Source organism: Lepisosteus oculatus, chromosome 14 (genome assembly GCF_040954835.1).
Source record: "Lepisosteus oculatus isolate fLepOcu1 chromosome 14, fLepOcu1.hap2, whole genome shotgun sequence".
NCBI classification, from domain to species: Eukaryota; Metazoa; Chordata; class Actinopteri; order Semionotiformes; family Lepisosteidae; genus Lepisosteus; species Lepisosteus oculatus.
The window spans coordinates 33460026-33482650 of NC_090709.1; the positions used below are offsets into that span (position 1 = coordinate 33460026).

A 22625-nucleotide genomic window follows, 5' to 3' on the forward strand; every position below is an offset into this window, starting at 1 on the left:
CAGCCCACAGTAGCCTTTGTCATTAGAAATTAGTCTCAACCTAATTTCATATCTTCAAATAAACACTACCTAGAAGAGAAGAGGTCTCTGACAGGCCAGTCTATGTCAGAATGACAGAGCCATTACTGACCTGCTCTTCTGTTCACAGGGAGACTCCTCTCTGATGAGACACCCTCTGGGTACAGTGATGTGTTCAGCAGTGAGGAAGACCCCACTTCAGGTAAAAGTACAGCCAGGGGGCTCAGTGTGGGTTAGGTATTTCAGGGATGGGAAAGATAATCCATCTCTGTTGCACTGTCATCCAAGACAGGGGGGAATCAGGCATTTTGCAGTAGCGGTAGCTTCACTCTATCATGTCCTACAAGGATCAATAACAGCCAATAAAGACTGAGTGACCTGAATTGTACAAAGTTAGATCACAAAGATCACAGTGTCACTGAAACCCACCTACTGACACACCTAGCCAATCAGATTTAAATTAATTTAAATTGATCAGCAGCTTTAGATTCCCCAAGACCAGGAATTCTGTTCTCTGACTGCAGAGAGAATTACTAGGCTCAGAAATAGGCACAGTCTTCCTCACTGTGGTTTTAGAGCATTGATACTTCATAAGTATAAGTTAATTCTACACTGAATCATCAATTCTTCCAAAAAGATACAATTTAATTAAAAAAACCTATTAAACGCTTTTGAGTACAATATTGTAACATCTATTCTGTATACTATAACTGTTAGCCCACTAATAGCCATTGATATCAAAGCAGAGTACTTCTCAGATACAGTATGTTCTATTATGCTTATTGTTTGTTATGCAAATTATGATTATATCAATAAATTGTATATTGTCTGGTTAGAATACATGAGTGAGACTATAGATTATTATGTTTGATTAGTTCCTAAAAGTCTACAAGTACTCTCAAAATATACTGCTATAATTTCTTATTGTTACAGAAAATTAAAATCCCCATTCACTACACTATTGTGACTATGTAAGTGTTTTAAAAAATCTAGGTACACCTGGGTGATGTCATCAATTCCAATTCCAATTACAGTACATGGCTAGGGGCTGCAAAGCAAGGAGATGTTTGCTGAGATGCTGAGGTGTGAGATTCAGAGATCAAAGCAACCATAAAGTTCTGGGTAAATGATTGTCAATCAACTGTCCAGGAATGATAGAAGGCAAGAGCTACTTCTTGCTTCTACTACTTGTCCAGATCAACTGGAAAGACCAGACTGGAGTTTAGTCTTTGAACCTCATAAAGAGAGCTTGCCTTTCTGTTGTTTTTAGAAACTTTTATTTCTTTTTTAGAGAATCCCTTAGTTAAAAAGTGCCTATCCTGGCTAGTGGGAGCATCTTTAGAACAGGGAGATAGGTTCCCATTCATTTTGTAGCAATTGGGTTCACAAAGAAAGAGATTTAACTGTAGGTTGTAATGTCTTTGGTTTAGAAGGTTTGGTTTATCTCTTTCTTTTATGTAGGTGTTCTGTAAAAGGTGAATACTTAGTAGCAGTTTGAGGATTTTCGGGGTGTTTAGGATGTAGGTGTCTAAAACACCTTGTTAGCAAATTTGTAATTGCGTGTTGTATGTTTATGTTGTGTGTAGTGTTGTTAACAAATATTTAACTAATTGTCTCAACTATTACTTTTTTTCAATAAAGCTGTTCCAAAGAACAAATCTCTTATGTGCCTTTAACTATACCAAATGCTTGGGTATATTCTTGGCAAAATCTTTAAAAGTTGGGGGTTATGATTAATTTATTTTTTAATTTATCTACTCAGTCATTTTTGATATTCACAATTTTCATAATCCTAATAAGTAACAATATTATTTCAATAACTGGCTCATTTGACAAATCATGAGTCTGTCTCTCTGTCAGGTGTCCTCCAGCCTGGCCCTGGAGTGGACAGGGTCCTGCCCACACTGCCCTCTGAAGAAGGAGCCCCTGCCCCTGACAGGACTGACTACGATGATGTTGGGGATGAGTCTCAGGGAGAGGATGGGCGCTGTGAGACTGACAGAGCTGTCTGGGAGAACCTCCTCCAGCAGGTCTAGACACAGAAGAGCTTCACCAACAGAGTCACACAGTCTTACAACAGTTCTGAGCACTGAGACTGTCTGTGACCTGAGTCCACTACACTCCACTGCTTCCACACTGACACTCTCTGTCACCTGAGAGCTCTGACCAGTAAGTCACTGTCCTCATTGACTTTGTCTACAGGACCTGCAGTTTGTGTTTTAAAACAGGGAGACCTTAAAGTTCCCTATTCCACTCAGTCTTTTTTCTTGTACAATATGATATGTTTCTGAAATAAAACTATTAATTGATATAGAATTCTGAATGTAACATTTCTGATGTGCAGAAATGTATATACATTTTCTTAACATTTCCTTTTTAAAAATAAACTTTTTAAAACCATTTTGTCATTCATTTGTAATTTCTTAATTTTGTACAATTAAAGACTTTTAATTAAATATATAAGGAACCTTTGGCCACTCACAATGATAAAATCAACCCCAGAAGGAGAGAATGCCTAAATGTTTGTGATCAATTCATAAGTATGATTTAATCCACACAAGGAACAAAAGGCACTGTCGACAGAGCCAGATACAACACAACCAAAGAGACAACCTGGCTGTTATTTACATTCCCTTCAAATCAAAAGGTTAAGGTAGATAGAAACTTTATTGATCCCATGAGAAGAAATTGCATCTATCTATCTAAGACTCCTTGTCCTGCCTTCAGGAGCTGCTCAATTTAAAACGCAGCATCCCACAGCACTAGAGACACCCCAATATTCACTTTATACTGCACCTCAAATCATAGGTATTTTATAGCACCCAGATTGACCAGTACAGAGCACTAGATACAGTAAAACATCTTCATATTTGAAAGAAATGTGAGTGTTTTGCACATTTCAAGCTACACCAAGTAAACATTTGAGTACCTAAGTCAATATCACCTGGAATGATCAATAATGACCAACATCGGCAACTTCCAAGAAAATCATTTTCACTCATTGAATTTGATCTTCATACTCACCTTGCATTCTCAGCTATAATACTTCAAAATTACACTGCAGATTTGGTGGAAAACTTCACAAATCTGTACAATTGTATTTTAATATCTTGGTATATGTACCTTCATTTTAATATACATGTAAGCATAAATGCTGCTCAGTATATTGTACTTTTGTTGTACTTTTTAAAACATTTTACCTGAGGACGCAAGGGGACTGTTATATCTTGTGATAGATGCAAGACATCTGTAAAAGAAGGTGAAATTTTAATAAAATTGGTAATTAAAAGAAAACCACAACTTGTATGATATTATCCCTCGATATCGAAGATCAGTTGAAGGATATGAAGAAACTATCAAAGAAACAACAGCGATACCAGATGATTTGGGTTTTGAACCAATGATTACACCTCAATAATCAATTTGTCCTCAAAAAATGAAGAGACAGGCATGTTTTGAGCCTCATAATGATCCTCTTCTGGATCCACAAGAAACGTGTTTTGGATGTACTTATAACTTCCATCGAAGAGAGATCTCATCAGTTGCATGCAATTGAAACTTGACTTTTTGGATGGTATTGAAAATATTTTTAAAAAATAAAATAAACAATTTTCCAACGAAGATCTCATGAAGTATTGCCAGGATCTATTCTTAGCGTTTGGTAGTGATAACACTGCTGATGTTGATGGAGTAGAAACGTACGATGCATTGACAGGATTTCTGAAGCGAGAAGTCCTAGAATGCCGCCTATAAATGAGCTAGGATTCATACCAAGAAATACTTTTTGTTTTCCACCCAGAAGGCTGCTATTGCATTACACAGCTTGTGAACATTAGCAGTTTAGGTAGCTTCTGGGCGCGATTTTCTGAAACCGAAACTAATAACAAAATTATTTAAGATGCACCATGTCCAAAAATTGTAAATCGAGACTAGTATTACTACAGAAGAAAATATTTAGCTGAAATATTAATAAGACTATGTAAGTATAAAAAGTAGAACAATTCAATTTATATAACTTATTTTTTATTCTTATTAGAAATGGGATCACACACCGGAAGACACTAACGTTTATCTTCGTTAGAGTGTGTGAATAACAGTTTAACCCAAAATGTTTGTAATTGTGATTTTGTTGAAATGCAATAAATCGCCTATCAGCAGTAACAAATTATTAAGAAAGTAAGAAAGTTTTTCACAAACTGTAAGACGTGAAGAGAGTTTACAGTTCGTATCCTTCGCTTTGTCTTAATTTAAGCGTTCAGGATCCAAGCCCGTGTGTGGATGGTTGTGTTTCTTGAATCTCTTGTAATCATCAAAAGTCGTTGTTTAGTCCTTCAGTACTTTCTCGAGTTGTACCATGGATATTTTATACGATTAATACTATTCATGCTCTTTTGCCTTTTCCTTCACATACGGAAAAAGTTCAAAGTGTCCTTATGGCTGTGCTCCACATCTACACGAAAGCACCTGTAACAGTACAGGACACGCAGTGAGGAGTTCGCGCAGCTTTCAGTTTAGTGCGGAGCCCAGAGGGAGGACTCGCTCGCTGAATGATTTCTCAAGAAATCCCAGGTGAGATTTAAAAGGTGATTTCTTCAACAGCCACGACAAGTGTGGAGACGTTCTCTGGATTTCCTGAATATGACGTTAAAATAGTTCAAATCATTTGTTGAAGTTAACAGAACTAAATGCTTTGGAGGTACATCTAAAACAGCAGAGCAACACTGTAGCACTTCGTGTGTGACTGAACTTAATTGTGTAAACCTGTCTCTCTATGAACACCAACAAAGAGTTCTCACTCAACAGAAGATTGTGATGTGAGCACAATAATAAAAAGCACGTGGAGATGCCAAGGATTGAACCCGGGACCTCATAAACGCGACGCATGCGCTCTACCACCGAGCTACATCCCCAGTGGTGGGTGCTCATGGAGAATGCCTGCAATTTCCCACTTTCGTGTTTCCTCTACTACAGAGTAAATTCATGGGAATGAAGAAATAAGGAAGGAAAAATAATCACATTGAAGCTTCCAGAGACTGGGCAAAAATGAATCAGTTATTTTTATATCCAGTCACACGGGCGACGGTGGTTAATTCCTCGACGGGGGAGTGCTTTTTTACCTCCTTACACTACTGTCTTTCAATTCTGTTTTCTTTGAAAGCGTTTTGCATCTTTTAAGTGCTCTCGGTTAAACTACGCATAGAACAACAGCAGTACTGATGATTTTCATGGACCGATGCACACTTCTTCTGTACAACTCCAGTGATAAAGCCCTGTCTGTAAATATTGTAGAAGAACGAAAAAGGGTGAAACAACGCTCCAACCACAGGAATGGTAACCGGAAGGATCGTGTTCTTATTTAATATGTCATTTTGAGATGCCTTGTCAACGCAGACAGGCGTTAGAGCTGAACAAATAATTTAAAGTGGTGGTTGTAAACATGGAACATGTTATTTCTATACCAGGAAGAAAGGAGCAGACTCTTAAACTCTTTAACTCTTAAGTTAAAAGAGACAAAAACGACACCTAATCACAGCTAACATTAATTAAAATGACATCACAACAGCGGAGCCTTGAGTGAATCAAATTCGTTTTCATTGAATGTCTGTGTCTTCATCACTTTGACCGGGGTAAAGTAAGCTTGATGTTCAAAAACGATTTTGGCACGCCTGTAGCGTTTTTATGAAACAATTGTATATATACAATTGCTCTGTGTATAAAGTACATTGTGAATGTTCTCACAGCCTTCAGTTTGTCTTTTTATTCCACGCACGAATATTCTTGTGTCCATATCACATATCATATAACACAGAACGCCTTCAAACCAAATGCATTTTAAAGACCACGACTCACAACCCCTCCATAAACATATCAGTGAGCTAATTATCCTTTTCTGACAGTCGGGGTTTTGATTGATGCGCAATTACGCACCATCTGGAACACTGGGGGACCGCTGTATACTATGTTCACAACGCAGAAATACTGCTCAATAGAGTTTCATGCGAAAAACCCATATATGACCATAGGAAGCAGAACAGCAGTTTCCAATTACCCAGACTGTCAGCACGGGAATAAAGCTTTGTTTTATTTCTGAAACCCTTTCTTTATTTCCTGTTTTCATTCTGCAGGAAAATTCCTATTCTTTACTCAACAGCTTTTTAAAACAGCACCCATGATGTTCAAATCATGATGTCCATGATTGTTTACACAGAAGACTGGCAGAGCTTTGGGTTGTGAATCTCTTTTTCTCATGGTTTTATTGAATGTGGCACTGTGCACTAGGATAGGGGGATGCTGTTCACAAGCCAATAGCATTTAAACCACAGCACCCACAATGCTGCAAGTAAGTGTTTTACACACTAAGCAGGTCCTCTGACCTTTCCCAGCCTTGCTTTGGGTTGTGAAACCTCTTTCAGTTTTTTTATGATTTTTTCAATACGGCACCGATTAGACATGCAATACACTGGGATAGGGAGGTCCTCTTCATGACTCAATAGCATTTGAAGCACAACATTCACAATGCTACAACCAAGTGTTTTACACACCAGACAGCCCCCCTCACCTTATACAACCTTGTGTTGGATTGTGAAAGTGTTCTTTCTTTTTTATGATTTTTTTAATATGGGGGTCTTCTTAATACATGGGGTACATGCGGATAGAGCCTTAAAAGGTGGCTTCTCAAAGCTCTTTACAGAATGACAACAACAATAAATAAAAATACACAAGATAAAACACAATTACAATATATAGAGGAGATCGTGGATGGTGGTACTAAGAAAAGCAGAGGGGTGAAGAATGGAACCAGTTCAGTAAAGGCTTTTCTAAAGAAGAGGGTTTTGAGTCTGGATTTGAAGGAGTTTAGAGAAGGTGACTCTGTGATATCCTTGGGGAGAGAGTTCCAGAGCTTGGGGGCAAAACAGGAGAAGGCCCTGTCACCCACAGAATGTAGATGGGCTTGGGGAACAGTTAGGAGAGCAGAATTAGAAGAGAGAAGGTTGCAAGGTTGGGAGTAGGGCGATAATAGTTCAGACAGGTACTGAGGTGCCAAGCCATGCAGAGCCTTATAGGTGAGCATGAGAAATTTCATGTTGTGATTTTTTCCCATCTGTAACAAGAAACGTGTGCACTCTGAATTGAGTGGGTGTCAAATTTGTAAACCTGAAATTATTTTTTGTTCATATAGTCATTAAGATCCAAAAGACTTGGACAGAGGTTCAACGAGCCCAGGCATAGAGACTGAGTGTCGAGCGAGCAGGAGCGGTGAGGAAGGAGACTGCGAGAGCATAGATATAGATACTTTACACAAAGTACAGACAGTGCATCAAGACAATATACTGTACAAACAGTAGACAACGTACAAGTAAACAATGCAGACATGTAAACAGTGACTGCAGATGTGCGGAATAAATAAGAAATTAAGGTAGATGTTTCTATTAAATTAACGGTATTCGAAATGTTGCAAAAAGAAAAGCGATTTGTTTTGTAAAAAAATTAGAGATGATTTTTACTTTATACAGGAAAGGCATGTGCGTCAAGTTGATCTTTTTGGATTGCACCATTTGAAAATATAAATTGGAAGTTAGTTTGGACAACTCCTGTTGGATATTGTATTACAAATAAAGTTAAAGATATCATTTAAAATTGTTCATAGGTTTTATCCAGTTAAATAATTACTCTCTAAAGTACTTATTTAAGCATGAGCAGGATGATTTGTGCATTTTTTGTCGGGCTGAAAGGGAACCTTTGGTACATTTAGGTGTGTGTTTGTGAAGTTGTTTTGGACGGACTTGCAGAATTTTGTTTGTAGGCATTTAAAGGTGTTTTTTAGGTTTAAGGACTTTGATATTGTACGGTGTAAGATAACTTTTAAAAAAAACATTTATTTATAGCAAATTTATTACTCATTCTTAGTACATTTCACATTCATAAAATCAAAATGGTCCAATAATACTCCCCTTTTTAGTACTTTTCAGATGGAGTTGAAATATTATTTAAATTATATAAAAATCAATCAAAAGGAAAACATTTGATATATGTAAAAAATATAATTTACTTCGTTACCTCTGGCAGTTAATTTTTTTCTGTTCGTGTTTTTTTTCTTGTATCCATTTCTGCTCCTGTAGTTGTATTTGTAAATTATTCAGGTGGGTAGCTGCGTCAGCATGCGTAGGCTGCAAAGGAACAAGTAATAGGTTTATTCCATGCTGAAAAAAAGAAGAAAGAGAACACAACGTTTCGGCCGTGGAGCCTTCTTCAGGTGTCAATAATGAAGAATAATGAAGAATTGACACCTGAAGAAGGCTCCACGGCCGAAACGTTGTGTTCTCTTTCTTCTTTTTTTCAGCATGGAATAAACCTATTACTTGTTCCTTTGTAAATTATTTACACATTTAATAAAAATAAAATAAAAAATGTCGGTCGTATACGCTACACTATAATATAACGCAAACATCTATTCTGGACTATTTTTTTAAGATTATTATTATTCGACTAATATTTTTGTGGTTCATAGCAACGGTCACTAAGGAAGTTCATCTGATAACCCGGAAGTCCTCTGTTTGACCACGTTTCGCTTTCTCTGTTCAAACCCACGTGTTTACAGCCACCGCAGCTGCAGGAATTGTTTGTGTTTTTCAGATCGACTCTGAAAAAAATGGAGAATCTGTTGCTTAATCTGGAAACTGAGGCGCACTCTTTCATGGAGATTGTGCTTAAATCGATCGTGCACGAAGTTTCGGAAGTTTTCCGAAACCTGACAGATGATTCCGAGAAGTCGATTGAAGAAAAACTCCGCCGGATCTCCCAGGTTCTGGCGAGACGGGTCTTGATTAAAATCATGTCAGTCGACAATGTTTTCGGGGCCGAAATCGCGCAAATGAAGCAGGAAAACGATCTTCACTGTTTCATGGAGGTTTTGCTCAAATCGTTCGTGTCTGAAGTTTCAGAAGTTTTCCGAAACAGGATGTCTGACTCCCAGGACTCGTTTCGAGACAAACTCCGCAGCGTCTCCCAGATCCTGGTGAGTCGGGCCGTGATTAATATCACACAGTGTGTCAGGGACAGTTTCGGGACAGAAATAACGCGAATGAAGGAAAACGAGACCTTTAAAGTGCGACTGCAGCTGTGGGAGAAGGAGTCGGGAGCAGGAGGAGATCAGGGAGGGACAGATCATGTTGGACTCATGCCTCCCTGTGAAATCACTGCAGAAACACATGAAGAAACGGAGCCGTCGGGTAAGTGCAGTGACTTTTAATTAGTAACGTTTGTGTTTAAAAACGGTGTTTTTAACTTCCTCACTGTTGAAACTGTAGAGGAGAGATGCAGAACGAAGTAGGAAAGGTTTGTGATGTTTCCGAGGGATTCTTTTCTGCGAACTAAACTAGTTGTGGTCTGGTTATATTCTCATTAATGTTATTGCTGTTCTTTAAATGTGGACAGAAATATGTCGTCAATTGATACACTTTCTCCATGTGAAAGCCAATTTAGGAGACTTTGGAGTCTTGGAAATATGTTTGTGGGCAGATTATTTATCGATGTGGCGGTAACTATCTCTTCTGTGCAGTGTTAATGTACCTTATTGTACATTAAAGCAGTGTCCAGTCAGCCAGTGTGTCTGTATGAACCCCTCTCTCTCTCAGTGCAGTGTTAATGTACTGGAGTGTCCAGTCAGTGTGTGTCTGTATGAACCCCTCTCTCTCTCAGTGCAGTGTTAATGTACTGGAGTGTCCAGTCAGTGTGTGTCTGTATGAACCCCTCTCTCTCAGTGCAGTGTTAATGTACTGGAGTGTCCAGTCAGTCAGTGTGTCTGTATGAACCCCTCTCTCTCAGTGCAGTGTTACTGTACTGGAGTGTCCAGTCAGTCAGTGTGTCTGTATTAACTCCCCTCCAGTGCAGTGTTAAATACTGGCAATTTAGACAGAACAAATGTTTTCGTGAAATTACATCCCCGACTGTCCTCCGCTGCTCTTTTCAATCTTCTGGAGAGCACAAAAGAGTCTTAAGAAAATGATTACAACTTTGTTCGATCAGCTTCTCCTCCTAGACCCTGTTAATTGCTACGGTGAGTTATTGCTTTGTGCTCTGTTTTGCCGTCTTCTAAATATAGTCTGAGGAATACCCAGCAAAGAAGTGATGTAGCTGGTGTAGTAAAGCAGGCTTTATTATTATTGAACCACTAATGTCAAGACAGCGCTTGCTTTCCCCCCACAATTGGAAAGTAAAATATTAATTTTACGGTTTTAAAACTAGCATATTTTATGTAAAACAAAATTACATAAATTCGACTACCTTCGGTTCGGGAACAAGTAAAGGTTTATTCCCTGCCGGAAAGAGAAGATACAACATTTCAGCTGTGGAAGAAGGTTTTGACGCCCGAAGAAGGCTCCACAGCCGAAATGTTGTTTCTTTTCTTCTCTTTTCAGCACAGGAATATACCTCTACTTGTTCCTTTGCAGCCTACGCATACTGATGCAGCTCCCTACGTGAACTACTTTAGGTATTCATGCTGTATGTATTATTTACATCTGTAGATTATGTATTACTTTCAGATTCATCCTGTTTGTGTTCTAGGTACAATGTTTTGACGTACAGATTTGATTTCGCCACCCCATTTTGGTGAATATAATATTGGTTAACCTGCAGTATATTTTGTAGATGGAATATTTAATAGCAGACATATTCAATAGTACAAAGCTTTGAGGTTCAGCCTAGTTTGCATTGAAAGAAAGCGAATGAATGATTTTCCTCCTACTGTCATTTGTGTACTGGGATAGTCAAGTTGAAATGTCTTTAGTAACACAAAGCCGCGGATAAACAGGGCGGTATCACCAAGTTTTCCCTTCTTTACTTTGCCTGTTTGGAGTCGAGTCTGCTCAACACGAATGAACACAACGCGTCACTCCGTTTTGGTTCAGGGATAGACGTGGTGAGATTCAAGTTCATCAGCCTGCGAATGGAGAAAGGATAAAAAACATATTTAAGAAATTCTGTCCACATGCACTCAATCACTGCAAAAGCAGCAGCAACCACAGGAAGCGTTTTGACCCACGTAACAAACCGGTGACGTCACTTGGGGGGGTGTCCCATGCCCCCCTTTTTGTAACGGTGCCTCTCAAATCCTCATGTACTTGAAGTCCACACTTCTTATGCTGTGTTATGGAGGTGTGGACCTGGAGGAAGGGCTTAGGGTACAGTTTGAAAACTGGGACATGGTCTTATAATGTTAGTGAATAGGGAGGACAAGTTATGCCATGGATAAAAAAATGTGTGTTGAATGTCTTTTAAACCCTCTAACACTGACACAAGAGCAGGATTTGTGGCTTCTGCGGTTCGGAGCCTCGCTTTGTCAAATGTGCTCATCTGTGTGACAGTGAACCCTTTTTTCGGTCTGTCTGGGGGGTGGGGCTCAAGCTACTGTTCCTCAATTTAACATTGATTCATCCTCACTACCAGATAGGGCTTAAGAGCTCATGAATTTAAAGTGAATATTTAACAGGTTGTGATATGTACAGTGGTGTGAAAAAGTATTTGCCCCCTTCCTGATTTCTTATTTTTTTGCATGTTTGTCACACTGAAATGTTTCAGATCATCAAACAAATTGAAAAATTAGACAAAGATAACACAAGTAAACATAAAATGCAGTTTTTAAATGAAGGTTTTTATTATTAAGGGAAGAAAAATCCAAACCTACATGGCCCTGTGTGAAAAAGTGATTGCATTATACATTTGTATAAAAAATTTCAGATTAAAACAAAGATTTTGCATATTCTTTGTTGTATGTATGTATAGTTCAGCCACAGAACCAGGAGAATATGTCTCCTTCTTATAATAATTATTGTGGTTTTGTTTTTGTTACTGAGAGATCTTGCTACATAGTGTATATATGTAAAACCATTTTCTTTTGCAATTCAAGGTTCTGGATCGTACAAAAAATACTTTTCCTTGCTGAAAGTCTAACACACAAGAGAGAATGGTGATATACATAGAAAAATAGGTACCAGGTGATAATTTGTAGCGGCTTCTTGAATATTTATCTCGCAAGAGAGACTTTTTTTGTGGAAACTATCAGGTTTTGATTTACTTTCATGTGAACTCTTGCTCTTAAGATGGTAAGAGATTGCATCTGGTATTGTATGTAATTAAATGGTAATTCTTTTATTTGCTCTGTTTCCTATATTGGGAAAATAAAGTATATACTCAGTAGAGGGGCAGAGTTTTGAGTAGTGTCGTGGGAATTTTCTCTAAACACTTAAACAAACAAACAAGCAGATAGAGATTCTTCATGCGAATAGTAAGCTCTGTGAATTTGCCATCCCCACAGACAGCACAAACAATGAAACTCACCTCATTCGTTAGTGCTGGGATTGTGCCGGTTTGTGCCGTTGAAAGTAGCGTTTGTGCTGCTTTCATTCCCGAGATATAGCGCCTTGTTTTTCCGGTGATCACGTGACCATGCACAGTGACTTTGACCTCCAGTAACCCCATCTGCCAAGTTCAAGCACTCTGTTACCGGCGCGAGAGTAACAATTCTGCAACTCTGTTCCTCTGTTTGCCCAGGTAGGGGGCAGCGGTGGATTTTGCATTTAATATCATTATCTTCTATGTGTTTGTGTGAATAGGAAAATTACATTTGTCTCTAATATCATACCCGTATCAGAAGAGTTTCAAGTGTAACCTTAAAAAGCGACATTAAAAAACAATTGTATGTTCTTGCAAAGAGGCTTTAACGAGTCTTAATACCTCATAACATTGTCCTTTTTTAAAAATCTGAAGAAGTAATCAGTTTCATATTGTCTCCTTCTTATATAAACATAGGCATCAAGGGACGTGTGAAGATTTTTATTTGTGTTTCTGGTCAGACCTTGGTATAGAATACAGCGTGAGGGCACACCTTGACCACTGAAGACACAGATTTGATTGTCTTTGTTAGATCATCAGATTTATCCCAGATGAAGTCGTGTCTTTTGCAGTATGCAATGTAATGACCCAGGACAGGTGGGCAGAACGCAGTGACACCTCTTAATTTGAAGGTCTTCCCATTTAATTCCAGGTTATGTGGAAAATCTGAAAGTTGACTCTCAAAGATATTTTGAGACTGGACAGTGTTTTCTTCATGACTCAGCCAATCTCCCATGTCACCAATTTGAGAGAGACATTTGGATTGGCTTAATTTAATTTGTTTCTGTACAGCCTCCTATAGCCCTGTTACTCCTCTTGCTCTCAGCGTATTCAAATCTACAGAAACAAATGGGATATTGCGTGACTCCACAATGGAGGGGACAACTTGGCGATGAGCGCCGACTCAGTGCTACCACACTAGGCACTGTTAAGAACACTTTTGCTATGATTTCTGAAATGTTACATTCAGCCCTCACTTGTTGTAGCCCTGACTATTTTCGTTGCACCAAAAATGTCCCTCAAAATTTTAGCTCTTAGAACATAAACATCTTTGTGCACACCTTTCTGTGCCAAATGTTTCACCAGTTGTAGATGCTATCTACAGCCTGATTAACATAGCTGCTAGAAGTCCTGCTGTCACAATAGGCACTGCATAGGCACTGACATCAAAGGCACAAGTGTTCAGTACATTCACAGTGTCTCCACTCACCTTTACTGGGGGCAGGTCTCTGCTGCTTCAGTTCCTCATCAGAGCCACTACATCTTTTTTCACAGGAACAGAATAATCTATGTGTAACCACTCAGAATGAGGCATAAGATAAAAAGATGGTTTCCGTTTTTTAGGTGGTGCAGCAAGCCCTCTCCAATTTTCCAAACAACTCAGATTTTATGGATACACCAGTTCTTTGTCCTTTTTGAGCTCTGTTTGTTTTTCAGAACTTATAACAAGTGTTCCGCTCTGCTGTTCTAGAGAGCTGGATGTGGTAGCACTGATAATGGCCCTCTCACACTGCTGGTAAACACCATAAACACCCATTGATATTCTCATACCTTCTATGGGTGCTAGGTGCTTCATAAGGAACCTGTCAACTCATGCTTCAGCACTGATTGTTTTAGGATTTTGAAACCCATCTCCACACTGGCTGAGCTTGCAGTGATGTTCACACTTTTGAAAAGTGGAACCATTAAGCCAGTCCAGAGTGGGAGATATCAAGCAAGCCTGGTGAGATGAGGAACAGTCTCCGGTAGGAAATGCAGGTTATATCTATCACCACTGTCCACAACAAGCAACCTGCATTCTTCACAGATTTTTGTTACCCAGTCTTCCAATGCTGTCGGGCATGCATCAAGGGTACAGCTTGGCTCTTGGTCCCTTGCTTCACCTATTTCTTCTAGAACTTCATCAGAAGGAAAAGCATCGTATCCTTCTGCTATTTTTTGGTTCTAAGTGTGAGGTTTTAAGTGTGATTTTATAGTTTGCAGTTACTCTGTTATGCATGTATACATTGATTCTTTGTTACCTTTGCAGCCCTGCAGCACTTGAGTATATTCTTTTGTCGGGTTGTCTGGCAGCACAGCCTGAATGTTAGTACTGTTAAGTTCCTACCCTCCTAACAGTGCCTGTAGGTGATGAATCCTGGAATGAAGGGCAAATATGTAGAATGAGTACTATGGTGCAACAACATACATTGTTTAAAATACAAAAAAACAAATCCTGTCCTCACAGCGACTTTCATAACCAAACAATGTGTAAAATGTTTAACAATGTCAGAATAACAATGAACAATGCAGAGCTTTAATCCAGTACATTTCCTTGGTCTCTTAAGTGTGGTAACAGTGTAACACACCAAATGATGCAATTTTATACCAACTCTGTACTTCCTTAATATACTCTGTTGTGTGAGGGGATAACTTAATAAAGCTCACAAAACTCATTTTATCCTGTTCTATGCTCTGTGAAGGCAGACCTTAATCTATTGTCAAATGGTTAACTCTGCTACATTTACTACAATAGTGGAATCACCAGTTTCATGCCTGCTGCTTCTGGGACATGATCAATCAATGTAAACCGTGCAAACATTCCCAAAGATGCTCAGAACTTCACAGAGGCAGGTACTTCAACGTACATTATAAACCCCTCTCCCTCTCTACAGGTAATGGAGCAATAGAAAGGCAACAGCTCCTTAATAAGCTATTGCATGCAGTAGGTCTGATATCTACTTTCATACACAATTAAGAATTAACAACCAAAAATCACAAATATGTAGTGCAGTACGTGGAATGGGACCGCTCAAGGTTTAAAAAAAATCAAGCAATTGATGAGTAGTTTAAATCCCCAGAAAGAAATAAGGATGAATGCAAAACACTGTATATTGCTTAGAACTGAAGTCTCAAACAACAAATCGTGGTGAGCTTTACACTTCTCATTTGTTAGCTCTATGATGTCACCCTTTAATCTTAGTGTTCATTTGATGGCCGAATCCCCAGCTAGACCCATGGCCCGGGTTTTATGGGAAATGTTTAATGCAAAGTGTGGAGAAGTCTGATTAACACTCAAAAATGTAACAAAAATGAATTTCACCAAACCTGGGTTAAACTGTGCTTCTTCCCAATTTTTACGTGATTTATAATAATATCCTTTCAGCTACATAGTGCTTCTCTGGAAACCCCAGTGAAAGCGCTCTACAGGTAATGGGGACTTTCCTCCACTGCGTAAATGAAAATAACTAAGTTTTTTACATTGTAATGGATTACAGTTTAAGTGCACATCAAAAAGTCTCTGTATATGTAGATAGAAATCGATAAATTAATATTTTTTAGACCTGCCTACTCACGTTAACTCCAATACCAAGGCCCATCACCACTTCTTTCGTTTATGATATGTTTTTAAAGCATTGCATTCACCACTTAATCATTTCAGCTTTCACATCAGCAATTTGTAACATGTCGGAGATTTTTTGGGGTTCAGTTCTCCTTGTAACACTTACAGAAACAAAACATTATAATTTAAATTCAGAAGTGTGACAAATCCTTTCAAGTTTCACTTGCATGTGTAGAAATATGATAACGACAAATGCAGCTTACTAATTTTTGTAGTATTCCCCGCGATATGAAACAAGTTTCTCAAATATCTTTACTTTAAAATAAATTCATGGGAACGTCAACGTAGCATCATAATTACAGTATAGCATTTCTAGTTTGTAAAGTAACTTACGATTTGGAAGAAGAGGTCTTCGCCAGAGATGCAGATAATAAATCAAACATCAACTCCAAAGGCTGGGGTCAGCTGATCAAGAGATCACAATTGAAAGATCTGGTGATCGTGAACTTGCGGTTTTGTATGGAGCTGATGGCACAGAGTGACGTCACGACCAGAAAAAGAAGGCGCTATATTAAAATGTAAAACATCCACCCCCACCCGACCAGACAGAGTCGGAAAACAAATTGCATTCATTGTTTTCATCACATCCAGTAATTTAAGTACTGAGTGTGTTGGTACCTGTAAGCGTCCTTGTAGTCATATCTGTGTATTCAGAGGTCAAGGTGTGCCCTCATGCTGTATTCTACACCAAGGACTGACCAGAAACGCAGATAAAAAAACTGTGAGCTAACTGTGAGCGTTTCATGTTTGCGCATAAGACCCCTGTAAATACAAACACGTGGATAATGCCAGTTTTTCAGAGAACCTAGATATATGTTCAGTTCTGTTCTGTGAAAATAAAAATATTTCCCAATATTGCCACGGTGTTCATGTGTGAGATGGTAAGACTCTTGTTTCTCGGATGTGTTATGAACTTGTGTAAACTTTGTACATAGTGCCCCTTAAAAATAAAAGTCCTGAAGTCGTAGTTCCTTTTCACTTTGGCTTTTCATATAAAAGAGCAACAGTGGTTCAGAATGTTGCAAATTCAAGTCTTTTTAAATACGTGACTCGACAGACAGGTCGAATCTTCACACGTCCCTTGATGCCTGTTTATTTAAGAAGGAGACAATGCGAAACTGATTACTTCTTCATATTTTTAAAAAGGGACAATGCCATGAGGTATTAAGACTTGTTTGTTAAAGCCTCTTTGTAAGAGTATACAATTTTGCTAATGTTCGCTTTTTAAGTCTACACCCGCAACTCCTCTGATTCGGGTATGATATTGGAGACAAATGTAATTTTCCTGTTCACACAAACACATAGAAGATAATGATATTAAATGCAAAATCCACCGCTGCCCCCTACCTGGGCAAACAGAGGAACAAAGTTGCAGAATTGTTACTCTCGCGCTGGTAACAGAGTGCTTGAACTCGGCAGATGGGGTTACTGGAGGTCCAAGTCACCGTGCATGATCACGTGATCACCAGAAAAACAAGGCACTATATCTCGGGAATGAAAGCAGCAAAAATGCTATTTTTAACAGCACAAACCGACACAAACATAGCACTAACGAATGAGGTAAGTTTCATTGTTTGTGCTGTCTGTAGGGGGGCAACTTTACGGAGCTAATTAACCCCCTTCTCAGTGTAGTGTTAATGTACTGCAGCATCCAGTCGGTGTGTCTGTATTAACCCCTCTCTCTCAGTGCAGTGTTAATGTACTGCAGCATCCAGTCGGTGTGTCTGTATTAACCCCTCTCTCTCAGTGCAGTGTTAATGTACTGGAGTGTCCAGTCAGTGTGTCTCTATGAACCCCTCTCTTTCATTACATTGTTAATGCACTGTAGTTTCCAGTCAGTCTGTCTGTATTTACCCCCCTCTCTCAGTGCAGTCTTAATATGCTGTAATTTCCAGTTTGTCCTTGTCAGTATAAATCCCTCACTCTCAGTGTAGTGTAAATGTACTGTAGTGTGCAGTCAGTGTGTCTGCATGAACCCCTCTTTCTCAGTGCAGTGTTAATGTAAATGTAATGTATTATTATTATTTCTGTAGTCTTATTTTTTACATGGTAAAATTGATTGCGAGTATACTAGACGTGTGTTTGTGTAGCTTAAAGCTTACAGCTTTAGCTTGAAGCTTTTAAGATCTCATAGCCTCAGCTATCATTACTATGCTAATGTTACTCATATATACATACATACCAAACCTTATGCTGATGTGACTGTCTCTATTCTAATTGCAGCTCTGACATAAGAACTTGGATGACTCAAAATGTCCTTCATGTTAACTGTGACAAGACTGAAACCATGCTTATTGGCACCACCCATCAACTTTATAAAACCTGTAAGAAACCCTATCTGTAGATGGTCTTGTACTTGAGCTTCAGTCTAAATTGAAAAACTTGGGGATGATATTTGACGTTCGACCCACATGCGCAGAATGTTGTCAAAACATCTTTCATTCACTTCAGAAATATTCCTCGACTACGCCCTATGTTATCACTAACTGTGGCTGAAAAGTGTTGTCTAATCTTGAATCGACTTCTGTAACGCTCTACTCTCTGGGGTTTCTAAATCCCCATTGAACAAACTCCAGTATGTCCACAATTCGGCAGCCAGAATCCTGACCAGGTCTAGTGCAAGTGTTCACATTACTCCTATCCTGGAGTCCTTGCACTGGCTTCCTGTCAAGTTTCATATTGACTTAACAATCCTCCTGCGCACCTATAAGACTCTCCATGGCTCCGTACCTGTCTGAGTTATCACCCTACTCCCCACCTCACAACCTTCGCTCTTCTAATTCTGCTCTCCTTACTGTCCCTCAAGCCCGTCTACATTGTATAGGTGACAGGGCCTTCACCTGTTATCCCCCCAAGCTCTGGAACTCTCTCCCTAAGGATATCGGAGAGTGGCCTTCTCTAAACTCCTTCAAATCCAGACTCAAAACCTTCTTCAGAAGAGCCTTTATTTAACTGTTCTTTACCCCTCTTACCACCATCTACTGTCTCCTCTAACTGTGTATTCTCATTGTGCTAATTTTGTGTATTTTTTGTTGTAGGTCATTCTATAAAACGCTTTGAGAAGCCACCTTTAAAGGTGCTACATAAAATAGTTTTTTTATTATTATTATAAAGGTCTTGTTTTCTTGTCCTGTGTTTACAGGCTCAGAGGCCAGTACTCTCTCTGAACCTGGGGAAAGGGCTCCTCTTGAACAGCAGCACAGTGAGGAGGAGTGGGGCTCCAGTCTGATGCAGGAGACAGTGCTCACTGCCGCACAAGAGAAAGAGAAACTCAGGGAGCAGCACACAGAGAGCAGACAGAGTGTCAGGTACCTGGACTCTGTGCCCACGATGAAGACAGACCCTGAGAGTGAGACACCTGGGCTCTTTGTATGTGATGATTTTATAGAGAAGATGAATAATCTGGACTCGAACAATATTACACAAGGTTGTAATGAATTGGGCTGTGTCTCTGTACAAGAGCACAGTGAAGAACTGGATGTCTTTAATCTTACAGAGCAGGACATGGAGCCCCAGTTGATTGACTGTGCAGAGCAGCAGACTGATGTACCTGGTGAAGAGAACAGTGTTGAGATACAGCACCGAGAGGAGAGTCAGTACAGGGAGGAGCAACAGCAGCTCCTACAGGGCTTGATAATAATTAGGCCTTGTTCTGTTCAAGTGGAGAGACTGTCATTGCACAGTCTCAAACAATCATGTAATCCCTTAGCATCTGATGACTTAACACACAGGTTTAATAATCTGGTTACTGAGAAAATCGTTGAAAGTTTTAATGAACTGGAGAGTATGTCTGTTCTTGGGCAAAGAGAGGAACAACTGAATGAACTGGATGGTTTAAGTCTCAGAGAGCTGGAGATGGAGCCCCAGATGATTCACACTGCTGAGCAGCACACTGAAGGTCACGGTGGAGAAAACAAATCTCACTTTCAGCACACAGAGCAAGACCATTCCATGGAGCATTTGCAGAATAAGAGACCCCAGCACGATCAGGGGATGAGGAAGAATCACTCAAGGCCTTGCTCAGATGGAGTGGACAAACTGATATTATGGCACAGGGAGGAGCAGCGTTTCTGTCAGTCTAGCATTTCAAAACCCTACCAGCACCTTCACACAGGAGAGAGACCTTTCAGGTGCAGTCAGTGTGGGAAGAGTTTTAGTCAGTCAAGTAACTTAATTATCCACCAGCGCATTCACACAGGAGAGAGACCGTTCAGCTGTAGTCAGGGTGGGAAGAGTTTTAGTAAGTCAAGTAACTTAATTATCCACCAGCACATTCACACAGGAGAGAGACCGTTCAGCTGCAGTCAGTGTGGGAAGAGCTTTAGTCGGAAAAACCACTTACAATCACACCAGCGCAGTCACAATGGAGAGAGACCATTCAGCTGCAGTCAGTGTGGAAAGAGTTTTAGTAAGTCAAATCACTTAAGAAGGCACAAGCGCATTCACACAGGAGAAAGACCGTTCAGCTGCAGTCAGTGTGGGAAGAGTTTTAGTCAGTCAAATAGCTTAATAGCCCACCAGCGCATTCACACAGGAGAGAGACCGTTCAGCTGCAGTCAGTGTGGGAAGAGCTTTAGTTGGAAAAACCACTTACAATCACACCAGCGCAGTCACAATGGAGAGAGACCATTCAGCTGCAGTCAGTGTGGAAAGAGTTTTAGTCAGTCAAATCACTTAAAAAGGCACAAGCGCATTCACACAGGAGAGAGACCGTTCAGCTGCAGTCAGTGTGGGAAAAGTTTTAGTAACTCAAGTAGCTTAATAATCCACCAGCGCATTCACACAGGAGAGAGGCCGTTCATCTGCAGTCAGTGTGGGAAGAGTTTTAGTCGGTCAGGTCACTTAAAAACCCACCAGCATATTCACACAGGAGAGAGACCATTCAGTTGCAGTCAGTGTGGGAAGAGTTTTAGTCGGTCAAGTACCTTAATAACCCACCAGCGCATACACACAGGAGAGAGACCGTTCAGCTGCAGTCAGTGTGGGAAGAGTTTTAGTCAGTCCAGTACCTTAATAACCCACCAGCGCATTCACACAGGAGAGAGACCGTTCAGCTGCAGTCAGTGTGGGAAGAGCTTTAGTTGGAAAAACCACTTACAATCACACCAGCGCATTCACACAGGAGAGAGGCCGTTCATCTGCAGTCAGTGTGGGAAGAGTTTTAGTCAGTCAAGTGACTTAAAAACCCACCAGCGCATTCACACAGGAGAGAGACCATTGTAGCGGCAAGGTTTATTAAAATACAGGAATTAAGTTTGCTGCTCCCTTGCCAGTCTCTCTCTCCTTCATCTCAAGTGGTGCTTGATACAGAGAGGCCTTTCCATTTGGTTCACATTTAAGGTGTTTTTCTAGCTGATAGAGTGTTCTGATAAGGAACAACTCCCAAAGCTGAGACACATGAATGGTCATCTCTGGTGCCTCACTGTCTGGGAGATTCCAAGGGAGAGTCTCATCCCAAGTGGTTTACAACCCCAAGGTCAGAGTTCATGGTTACTCATCCTCACACGGGGCACCAGTAAATGTAGGCATCCTCTCACGAGGCACCAGTAACTGTAGGGGTTTGTGCATTTACTGGGACAATTGTTAATTGTTGCAGTAAGTCACAAAATGATTCTCGAATGCCCATGGAACTTTCAACCAATGAGCGACCGTAGTTCCTCCAGGTACAACTCCAGCTCCTCCTGGACATCTTCAGACTCGGCTCAGACAGTCACGTAACGGCCAGTGTGTCCCAGTGCCAGGACTTGTTCTAAGAGTCGAGAACGGAGGTTGCCAGCATGTAACCAAAGGATCCTACCGAGGTTAGCCCAGCAGCAAGCCTCGTGAACCCACCGCAAACGCTCACCTGATCGACGAGTGAACTACGGTTGGAACTGTGGACAGCTGAATATCAGTATTCAGGACTCGCGCTACATCGGGAACGAACCGGCCTTCTTCCTGTCTAAAGATTGTGACTTATCTGCGTGCAAACTCTACTAGTTTCAGCCAACACTAACTAGCCGGTCTTCAGAGAGCATCAGCAGCGCACCGCAGCAGAAACCAGCACTGCCTTGCACCGGGCCAGAGAGCGCCGATTGGACACGGTAACAGCCTGCCACTGCTTCTTTGCGTCCGCGGGAGATCTGAATCCCCATAAAGCGGATGAGTATTCAACATTCTGCATTACAGCTCGAGAATTCAATTGTTACCTCAACCTGAGTTGATAGCAATTTAATTCCTATGAGTCATGTACTTGCTTTTGAGTATCTAATGTACAAGTTGTAACAAAGTTCATTTACAAAACAGTCTAAATGAATGATATTACAGAATGTATGTCCGTCTTGGTTTGTAACTCTTCGTTATTGAATATATACCTTTTGTATACTGCTAACCCCCTCTATAAGATCTGTTATGTTTATGCACATTTTATGTATTAATAAATGTATTGTCGTGTATTAGTATCCAAGTGTGTGCGTTGTTTGAGTTATCCTGCAAGGTTGTTTCTAATAGCCATCAGAAGAATAATTTTTGTGACTTGCTGCTACAATTAATAATTGTCCCAGTTAAGCGCAAAACCCCTACATTTACTGGTGCCTCGTGAGAGGATGCCTATAGAGTGAAGAACAGGAACATGTAAGATGATTAATATACATTAATATACCCATCCACTCTAATCAGGGTTGTGGTGGAACTGGAACAATCCTGGCAAGCAGTGGATGCAAAGCAGAGTATCGCCCATAATGTGACACCAGTCCACCTGCAGCACCCAGGGGTGGTAAAGAACATGACAGTAAGAATACTTTCAAACAACAAAAAGAGTAAATTACATATATATGATATTTTTACAGTTTGG

General features: G+C 40.0%; 2 protein-coding genes across 2 annotated transcripts; both read left to right on the plus strand.

Moving 5' to 3' along the window:
* The first annotated feature begins 8602 nt into the window (after window positions 1-8602).
* LOC138242553 (uncharacterized) lies at window positions 8603-19509 on the plus strand. The gene is made up of 3 exons (XM_069198088.1): window positions 8603-9248; window positions 18936-19389; window positions 19503-19509. Exons 1-3 carry the CDS (start codon window positions 8669-8671, stop codon window positions 19507-19509), a joined length of 1041 nt encoding a protein of 346 aa, XP_069054189.1. The 5' UTR covers window positions 8603-8668.
* LOC138242344 (zinc finger protein 271-like) lies at window positions 19436-22381 on the plus strand. The gene has a single exon (XM_069197839.1). It carries the CDS (start codon window positions 19580-19582, stop codon window positions 21014-21016), a length of 1437 nt encoding a protein of 478 aa, XP_069053940.1. The 5' UTR covers window positions 19436-19579; the 3' UTR covers window positions 21017-22381.
* The last annotated feature ends 244 nt before the right edge of the window (window positions 22382-22625 follow it).

Excerpts from the sequence above, each read along its gene's own strand:
- LOC138242553 (XM_069198088.1), top strand. The coding sequence starts at position 8,669 with ATGGAGAATCTGTTGCTTAATCTGGAAACTGAGGCGCACTCTTTCATG. Across the intron at positions 9,249-18,935 it reads TGAAGAAACGGAGCCGTCGG|GCTCAGAGGCCAGTACTCTC; the intron begins GTAAGTGCAGTG and ends CTGTGTTTACAG.
- LOC138242344 (XM_069197839.1), top strand. The coding sequence starts at position 19,580 with ATGTCTGTTCTTGGGCAAAGAGAGGAACAACTGAATGAACTGGATGGT.